Genomic DNA, 10,999 nt, shown 5'->3' with positions numbered 1-10,999 from the left:
CTGTGTAATGACTAGTTAGATATTGTTTGCAATCACGTTTCCAACATAACAGACAAAGAAACATTCAATCATCTAAGATTTATGCATACCGTCTTTTCACCTAGTGGAGATTGTGAAGGATCAGCCTCACTTTTCTCATTGCCAGCCAATGAAGGATTAGCTGACCCGTTTGGAGCGTTTAAAAAAATCACGCATATCTATCTGAAACATAACCAAAAAAGAAACTTTGATTTATGAATAAACATGTTAATGCACTGAAGTTAAGCCTAGTGTGAAGAAAGAGCTTACCTGCATGGATCGAAGTAATGCTCTTAATTAGGCTAGTGTTCTCAGCCACTAGATTAGTTTTTCGCTTCATATGCATCCACCTGCAGGAAACGATATTAGTAAAGAAAATGCCTTAAATCTCTGCGTAAAACATGATACACAACAGTTACTTCTATGAGTGAAGATACACGACCTGCAGGTAATCCTTTACCTTTTTTCTTCATTTCATGTGTATGTTGAGCTTTGACTTGCTATTCAGATACTGGAGAAACGAAAGGTAGACAATCTATCAGCACCAGTTCCTCAACGTGAAGTAGTTTATTGTGGTGATTATCATCCAGTGCGGACACACTCAGCGCCTTATTGTGCTCCTAGACAAGATTTGACGCGCTAGCGGTTAGTCACGGGATTTAAACAAAACCCTTGTTCGGAAAGTCGTTAGGCGCAACGCGTGCGGATGATCAGCACCTAGCGATTTATCAAAAAATCGGAAATAAATTGGGGAGTAATCGGAAATTTTTTTTATGGTTATAGTACTCACTAGTACATATCTTCATTTGTGGATTCCAAATATTATTAAAACGTTGGTCAATTGTTTTGTTTAAACTTTTTGGACCTACTAAGATGTGGTTCAACCCGTGAATTGTGGTGTTTTATAGTTTTTTATTATTTACTTTGTTTTAATAAATATAAAAAGATACATGTATGTCTTCATCTTCTTCTTCTTTCTTTGGTTTTGCGATTAAACTTATGGCCATCCATGGTTCTTTCTTTAATCCTTTTTTTTTTGTTTTCACTTGATTTTCTTGATTTGTACACTATAATTACATCAGATCTACAAATAGAAACATCTTCAGAGATTTTTGAGGTCTCCAGAAACAAAATTACGTGGCAGTAGTTAAAAGAAAAAAACATTACGCAGCCGTGTAACCTTAAACCACGTTAGTTAGCGTGGAATGCATCCGAACTGGCCAAACTCGCTACGGTGACCCAACGCTTCACGATTTTGCGGAGGATTCGGCAAGTCGGCCACTTTTTAGAACAAGTAACAAAACTCACCAGCTCTAAGTAAGGAGAAACATGGGCCCACATCATTTTAGTTGGGCTTTTTTTGGCTTATGTATAAAATCCAAGTGGTTTGTGTTTTGAGATTAATGTAGATCTAAGACATTAACAAAATGATCATCATTGTTTGGTTAGAAACAGAACAAAACAGCGGGAAATTGTTTGATTGTTACTCTATATGTTCCTAAATATAAGATATTTCTTATATTTAAGTAGAAATACATATATTAAAAAAACTATTTTTTTGTTTAAAAAGTACCATTAAAACTATAAATTAATAGTATTCAACTAATTACAAAATAGACTATTAAAATATGATTAGTTACACAATTTTTAATAAAATAAAAATTATCTAGAAAATGAAAATATTTTATACATTAGAACATCAAATATTTGTAAAACATCATACTTTTAGAAACAGAAGAAATATTAAAAAACTTTTACTTATTATCGGGGAGCGAAATAAGCAAACATTAACGTATGTCTGTAGAATCAAACAAAACAAAGATCGAGACAAATTAATTACAAGATTAAAATAATCTGAAGTTTGGTACAAATAAGCTTCAACTATTTCTGTGACCAAGGTCAGTTTACAACATTTTCCATACCTCCCATGTCGGATCTTCTAATTTTCTTCGAATCCCAAGTTAAAAATAAATGTATTTCATCTACATCTATCACTATGATTATTACAAAATTAATTATTGGTTGCTTTAAAGCTAAGAAAATATACTTCTTGTGCTTCGTTTTTATGTCTTCTTGGGGTTGCTTAATTAGCTCATTCACCTCTGGCTTGTTAGATCCACTTACCAAAACAATAAACACTTCAGCATTAATCACACTGTCAATTGTTATGACTCTTATAAACATATGCTCCTTTTGTTTCAGAATGATCCATGTTTAAAAAAAAAAATTGTTTATACAGATCTATATTTTATTTTCTCAATGTATATAATAATGGTAAATTGTAAATTTCAAAAACATTAATTATGTTTGCTAAATTTTGATTGATTAAAAATCATGAGAAATACTTAAACACAGAAAAAATGCATTTATTGTCAAAAATTTTCATTTTTTTTAATAAGTGTAAAAATACTGAATATACATTATTTTGAAACAGAGAGAATATCAATCAAGCAAACGTCAAAACTGCAGCAACTACACTTCATTATCTGAACTAGATTACAGTGACTTTTTTTGTTATAAACTTGAATCCTTGACTCAAACCTGAGAGTGTACGTATGCGATAAATGTGAAAGAAAAGGGTAGTTGGATATGTATATGTGCCCAGACTATGGATGTATGAATTGGTGTGTATATGCATGTATGAGATATATGACTTTTGATGTGTGTGTATGCGTACCTTTTCTTCTACATACGTTCTTTGTCTACTGGAGCTCCCGACCAGGCGCGAGTCAAGGAAGCGAGGTGTTCGGCGACGGAAGCGCGGTCGTTTACAATTTACAAGATCTCTCTTTCTTTTCTGATTTTTATCATCATTTTCTAGTCTTGAGTTTGGAGTTTTATAGTTCATATTCATTACATTATTATTGTATTGCCTCTTTGAAGAATGCTTTCAAGATCTCAACTTATGTTTTCTCGTCAGCTTGCTTATTGTCCACGTAAGTGAAGCTGAAAACTAGTTTATAAGATTTAATTTAAAATAGTGTAACCTTACCCCATACACAAATATACATAGGATTTCCAGTAAGAGGTGTCTTGTCCCAACAGTGATACATTAACAATGCAATCTAATTGTAATAATAATACTCCCTATTGTTTCTTTTTATTTCACGCTTTGAAATTATACACACAGATTAAAAAGAAAACATTTAATTTTATTTATTTTCTAAACAAAAAATCATTAACTATCTAATTTACCATAATTCAAGTAATATAAAAACAATTTACAGACTATAAAAGATCATATAGCATAAAATTAATAAATTTACATAAGAACTTGAAAATGTCATGTAACTTAAAACAAGAAAAAATCTTCAAAACGTCTTCTAAAAAAACGAAGAGAATATCTTTTAATACAATTCACAAGTGATAACATTTATACCTGAATCAAATTGTTCATTCAATTATTAAATATTCCTTTTGTTTCAGAATAATTCATGTTTTTTGAGTTTCACACATATTAAAACATATTAAATTTTGATTATATATGCATCATTTTTTCTGATTAAATACTTTTCACAATTTTTAACCAATAGAAATTTAATTACCTCAATTTTTTTTCAAAGTTTACAATCATCATAATTACCTAATAAAGATACATTTAAAATGTAAAAAAAAATGTTTCTTAACTCTTTCTATTTTCTAAAATATGGATTATTTTTGAAGAGTGAGTATTAAATCGACTGTTAATTACAGATCCATTGTTTAATGGGAAACCTAAATAGCAGATGTACTTTAAAGTTTAAACTCTTGGAAAATGTAAGACATCAATGAAAAAAAACAAAACAAAACAAAAGAAAAGGCACTTTTGCCGCACAACTTACGCCTTCTCTGTTTATTTGACTATTTATATGTATATACATTTCCTTTCACCAGAATCCCAGCAACACCAAATCAAGAGAATCTCTCTCTTTCTCAACACAAAAACACTTCGAGTTCCTTAAATCCGTTGTCTTCTCAAAGTTACAAATACCCTAAAACCCTAATCTCAATATGGACAATTTCGAGCCACACAGCCAAGAATCCTTGAAAAGAAGGTTTCATCAAGACAACACGACCACGCATCAACCTCGTGAAACCACAAAAAGAACAACATCCTTCCTGCCAAAATCTATTTCAACAAACCCTAATATTAGCTCAAGCTCCGGAGCCGCGGGGAGATTCTCAGCGTTTGGACTCAACGTCGACGATGATCTAGTTTCATCTGTGGTTTCTCCCGTTACCGTTGTTCTTGAGGGACGTTCTATCTGCCAACGCATTAGGCTAGACAAGCATGAGAGTTATCTAACCTTGGCTTTGGCTCTGAGGCAAATGTTTGTCGATGGGGGCTGATTCGACTTCGGAGACGAAATATCTTGATCTGTCCAACGCCATCCCTGGCCATATTATTGCTTATGAAGACATGGAGAACGATCTACTTCTCGCTGGTGATCTTACTTGGAAGTAATATTCATCTCTTACCTTATACTACTAATTTACTTATATTTATTAGAGTTTTGTAGACCCTCTTAAACTATTTTAAAGCCATGTAAAATTTTTACTAAACGTATATTTGATGTGCTTATTTTTGTTTTAAACAATTAGTTGTTCCGATACATACACATACATATATATCTACACCATTTATGCATGCTAAAAGATGCTCAGGCTCGTACATAATATATACATACATGTATTTATAAATATATATACATGTGTACGTGTGAGCTTTCATGCAAGGCAATCACATCCTCCTTTTTTTATGAATACACATACTCTTTCCTTTTAAAAACTAAGATCTTTCAATGTTTGGTTTAGTTTTACTTTTACGGTTCTCTGATTTTTAAACAACTTAATTTGTTCTCGTGTATTTGAAGTTATATAACTGACTATAGATATAAATATTGGAAGTTATTGAGAAACTTGGTTTGTGAGGATACAGGGATTTTGTTCGTGTAGCTAAGAGAATTCGAATCTTGCCGGTGAAAGGGAACACAAGAAAGGTTAGAAGGAACGAGTAAGTAGAGAGATAACGTTTTGCCAACGAAGTCTGTAGCAGCCTAGCTATGTCGGTGATTCCCAAAGGCGATATTATATAAAACTTTCATAAATGTGTTTGCTTCTTTTTATTCACTGCTTATCTTCCCATGAAACGAAAGAACAAAATGGAACAACAAAATTGTTACGATCACAAATCGTGTGGATATAATCGCAAATACAATAGAGATAACCTATCTTCATTTTTTATTCATACATAACAACTCACATCGCATATGTGAAAAAAAATACTCAAGTGAATTTGAAGAAACGAATAGAGGATTAGATGTAGGTTGTAAACGACACATGTTAGTGATGCGTAGAGAAGGGAGATAAGATTCCAACCATAAACTAAGAAGAAATCAATTGAGCAACCGACAATAAAACAAGAGCAGATAAGCACATGTTTGGAGTTGGGAGTGAGAGTTTGTTCCCTTTTTTTAAAACGTTAAGGCAGTTTTTTTGTTTGGTCTCTTGTCATGTCACCAACTAAGTTTCTTTTTCGGCTTCTATAACCAAAAATCATAACCTTTGACGACATAAAACCTCATGGCTTTGTCATGTAAACGCCAAAACAAATATAATAAGACCATCGATAAGCTTTCTCACCGATTCATGATTATGACTTGTTATCATTACATTGAAGAAGCTTTTGTTATATATATCACTTAGTTTGAAGCCTCAAATGGAGGCAGATCCCATTCCTCGGGTTTGAATTGGAGTAGAGAAGTTGTGAATTTGATCTGCAACGTCATGGTAAGAGATATCTAGTCTAAGATCGGGTATACCATCACCACGTTCCTGTAGAGAAGAAGAATCAAGAGGAATAATCTTGGTGTAGATCAAATGGATATCAATAGTTATCCAGCTTTTGGTCTGCAAGTAAACCACTAAACTCGTTTATTAAGAGTAACAAGTTGTATTGTAAATATGCACATAAGCACATATATACTTGAAGATACATATGTAGGTGTCAAGAAGATTGAATACTTGTAAGCTTCAAAACCGATTTGTGATAAATGAATTGACCCATTTATCTTATATACTAGTTAATTATATCCTTTTTTAACTTTTGATGTGGAAGAGATTGTCTCTAATACATCCCCTCGTGATGATGACTTTTTTGAGCGTCAATCTTGGAATGTTCGGACAAAGATGGATGGGCTAACTTTGGACCGGATCGATAATGATCGGGTTGAACTATATACTTTTAGGCGTATATACTGTATATTATACACACTTTTGAGACTAATGAAGATATTTTCGAGTTATTCTTATTAAGAGTGGATTTCTATTAGTATATATATATGCCACATTAGATATACTTATATATACATACATAGGATCTTGAAGTATATGCCTATGTGGCATATTTACAATACAACTTGTTACTTTTGATTTGAGTTAACTACTACTACAAATCCACTATTACATTTCCGCGTTTTTTGCAGTAAGAACTCCATATGGGGCATTGGTTTGAGACAAGAAAAGTCAATTTGATTTTAAAGGCTTGGTGCTGGTACATTTCATCGGTTACTAATTTGTAGGCTGTAGCTGACGCCTGAAGCTGAATTCAACTAGGCGGCTAGTTCAAAGAAGTGATCAGGTCGTTAACCGATTCTCTCACAAATTTGATCAGTTTTGTGTATGAGGGTATCTAAGACGTAGTCTTGGTTTCTTTGTTTGTCTTTTGCATGAAATTTACGGTTCTTATAATGACGGTTAATGGCATCGGATAATATTATGTCCTGTTATGGTCGGTTGTACTTAACCGTTCTCTAATTAGCTTAATTTGTCTTTGAGGTGGTTCACTTGTCTTTCCTTAAATTCTGAGCTACAAAAGAACTCAAAATTATAAACTCAACATAACAGACCACGAAGAACGATTCTCTGCTCTAACAACATAATTCTCTCTAAGGCCACTAAACATATTATACACGAACCTAAAATAAAAATCTAAACCTTACTATTTTATCTGTAGCGTCCTAGACATGATTCAACAATTTTTAAGACCTCATCTTTAGCTTGAATCTTTCATTCTTGTCTATGGATTAGATGCAGGGGTGGATCTAGAAATATTTTTAGTTGGGGGCACAATACAAATAGTTCTCATAAACATATAGAACCGGGGGCACTGTTCGCTTTTATTCACTAAAACTAAGAACATAATTTACTTAAACTATATAAGAAAAAATTGAAAACAATAGGGGGCAAGTACTGACCCAGTACCGTAAAGCCTGATGCTCGCGGACTGCCGTTCATGAAACAAAAAAGAACAAAAGTTAGCCAGCATAGCAACATGGATCACCTAACACTAAACCTCCCAAATCCCTTCTCGTGTGATCATGAATTCGCAAGAAGAAACAGGCAATTGAGGTGCAAAAAAAAAACGCCGCCTTCGCATTTCAAAAAGATGACAAAAAAAAAGCTAGCTTTTTAAACGATGGCGTTACTTTTTAATGGGCTTATTATAAAAATCTCACCTTTAGGCCAATTAAGCTAAGGTGTAAACGATGTCGTTTATACTATCAAGATCTCCTTACGGAGCTCTAGAAAAAAAAGTCGCTAAATCATCAACAGGGACCGAGTACAAGAGTCTCACGGATGCTGCGTCTTAAAGTCAAGTGGATTATCTCATTTTTCTCAGAATTTTACTTACCAATCCCAACAACACCAACATTGTAATGTGACAATTAATGTAGGTACAACATATTTAAGTGCCAACCTAGTGTTTCATTCTCACATGAAACACACAACGTTTAACTATTATTTGTTAGGGAACTTTTTCAAACCAAGCAATTCCGAGTTTCTCACATTAGTTCATTTGATCAACTTGTATGAGATGACGAAATCTCTTTTAATATGTACAGATATGGAAAAGACGAATTATCTATATTTGATTATATACAAAATTACAGCAGTAAGAAAATTATGGTATAGACAATTACTTGCCTTCACCAAGTTTTGATCTAACCGAATCTATGATTAGCAAACATGTTGATTGCAATGAGAGTATATTCTCATGTTTATGTGAATGTAATTTCCAATAATCAAAACACTGCAGCAGAAAAAGTTATTATAATACTAAAAGTATTAAGAGAAAACGAAGATAACATTCTTAAGGTTTCGAATGGTGACTGTGGGTTGAGCGGTGCGGGACAAGCGGTTTAATTACGGTGCAGTTCTAACAGTTATAAAAATATATAGATATAAGATATATATAAAGATTTTTGTTACTGTTAACTGCGGGGCGGAGCGGGAAGCTTGTTATCATTCGAAGCCTTAATGTCTTAGGAAAAGTTTCTCTCATTTCTTTCGATTCAGTAGTTATCAAAATCATGTATCACTTAAAGATGTTTAAACAATTGTTCCCTGACCGAAGCTTGATTAACTGCAACTGTTTCAATATAGACAAATTAACTATCAAAGACAAATCATTACATAAAATACTTTAATGGGAGGATGTATTCAACTGAGAATTTTAGATTATTTGTATCAAAATGACAAATCCACTGTTATTCAAACATGAATTTTAAAAACTCATTTAAAATTCACTGTTATTAAACTTAACATTTCATAGAGTAATGTAAAATCCACTGTTATTGAAAATATTTTAAGTAGTGGAGTTTTAAAGTTTTCAGGTGATTTTAGAGTGTTTGGGTGAAATTTCTTAGTTAAAATAATTAAAATCTAAATCCCATGATTTTAGGTTATATTCTAGAGTGGTTAACAAAAATTCCTTAAATCTCTGCAACTTATAGAAATCATCTAAAACTCCATTAAAAATCAAATCACTTCAAATGTTATATTGAATACTCGTGATGACCTCTCAACAATGTCATAATCTAAAGACATAACAAGAAAAAAGTAATTGCAAGTCACTGAAGGATTCACAATGCATAAAAGGAATCTGTCATTCAACTTAAAACACAGTGAATCAAATTTCTAATTCAGTTAGAGCTAACTTTTCATCTTGTTTATTAATTTGTATATTTTCTTACATTTACTATTTGTGTTTTTGCTCATATGTTTCTTAGGTTTTGCTTAGCTTTTGTTTATATTTGTCAACTAACTAATGTTATTATAATATTTTTTCAACAAGTATAACATAATGATTCAAATGTAACAATAAAATCATGAAATTTAGTCTGGATTAAGAACTACTTTCTGCAATTCTAATGTGGTCCAATGGGACTCATAACATCATGTCTGATTGTAATTTATAACTAGATTTCCACCCGCACAACCGTGCGGGTGCGGAAATATATTTTCACATTTATATATATAGATATTTGTTTTACATAATTACTATATATTTTTAATGTTACTCACATATTTAAATATTTGTATAATTATACCAAATACAATAATTTTATAGTTTTCATACTGTAAACTAAAATCATCACATATATATATATATATATGTTACTTATTATACATTTATCCTATTGAATTTGAGTTTGATTACTAAACTAAATTTTTTAATGCATGAAACAACATATATAAAAACAATTTTGTTTAATTTATTATAATCATGATCCGTAATTCAAATCGCTAGATGTTTTTAGTAATTTTTTAATGTTTATTAATTTTGTATAATAAATTACTGTATATTAAAAAGTTTAAGATAAGATAAATGTTTATACATGTATTATATACTTTACTAATATTAACCCGTTCAACCAACATATTATATTTTTAGCATAAATATTTTATATTTATGAAAATAAAATATGTTAACTTATCAATTTAAAATAATTTTATCATATTTTGTTCAATATAACATTTTTATTTTAAAATGATAGATATTATTATAAAATTGATAAAATAAGATATAATTTTATTCTTTTAGTAACATTTCATTACTAATTACAAAATTAGTTGAAAATATTTATATTCAATTTATAACAATTAAGATCTTATTATAATATTTTTCAAGAGATTTTTTAAATTTTAATTTTTTTTAAAAAAAATAAAAGATATAAAAGATATTATGATTAAAGTAGTTAAAAATATTATATATATTAGCATTAGTGATATATATTTAATAGAAAATTTAAATGATGGTCCAAATAAAAATATAATTCATCAAAAAATATGATTTTTATTTTATTAGAAAACAAATTTGAAAAAATTAAAATAGAAATAAATATTTATTTCTAACAAAATCTTTAAAAATTATTAGTAAATGTATTTTGAAATTAATTAATTTCATTTTATTTAAATTTTCGTTTATAAACCAAAACTGTATTCAATTTTAATTTCTAATTATATTTTATGATAATTTAAATTAAAACTAACTAATTTTCAAAAGTAAATTTAAAAAGATTCTAAGAAGATTTTAAAAAGATTTTGTTAGAACATTTTAAATATATTCATTTGTATTTCAAATAAAAAGATAAAGATATTAAAAGATATAATAATGAACTTATGTAAATATGATATTTTCTTGGAATGGTCCAAACTAAAAAAATTACACATGAAAAGAAGTCATGATTTCTCTTTTAATATATAAGATGATACTTACTAACGAGACATTATCAATTCACTATCACCACATCAATTAATATTCAATGTTTCTTTATTCTATGTTTTAAATTATCTTATTGTATCTATAACTAATCTAGTATTTTATCATTCTGATCATATTATTAAATCTACAGCCAATCTATGTGTACCTTTTTTATGATAAGATATATGGTGTGACTGGTAACCATAGAGGAACATTAGGAATAAATAAGAAAATAATGAATATAAATAAAATTTTGAGAATGATGAGGAATGAGAATTCTTTATCAAAATTAACAAGAAACAAATTTACATTATAATTCTCTATAAAAAAAGGAATGAAAAGGAATGAAGAGGACACTTAATTTCCTAGTAGACACCTAATTTCTTAGTATAACTGTTCTTTCTAAACAGTTCGCCCTAGTTCTCTCTGACACGAGAATCGAGACAACTCTGAAAG

The 10,999-nt window shown here is 30.2% G+C and overlaps 1 protein-coding gene across 1 annotated transcript; it reads left to right on the top strand.

The window, feature by feature from the left end:
* The first annotated feature begins 3,955 nt into the window (after positions 1-3,955).
* On the top strand, positions 3,956-5,378 carry LOC103851709 (auxin-responsive protein IAA33). Its single transcript, XM_009128589.3, is given in 3 exon segments — positions 3,956-4,338; positions 4,340-4,458; positions 4,937-5,378. Coding segments are annotated over 3 exon segments (528 nt in total). The 5' UTR covers positions 3,956-4,008; the 3' UTR covers positions 5,016-5,378.
* Positions 5,379-10,999: the final 5,621 nt, after the last annotated feature.

The sequence above is a fragment of the Brassica rapa genome, chromosome A02, assembly GCF_000309985.2.
Source record: "Brassica rapa cultivar Chiifu-401-42 chromosome A02, CAAS_Brap_v3.01, whole genome shotgun sequence".
Classification (NCBI taxonomy): domain Eukaryota; kingdom Viridiplantae; phylum Streptophyta; class Magnoliopsida; order Brassicales; family Brassicaceae; genus Brassica; species Brassica rapa.
This window is presented reverse-complemented; position numbering and strand designations above follow the sequence as displayed.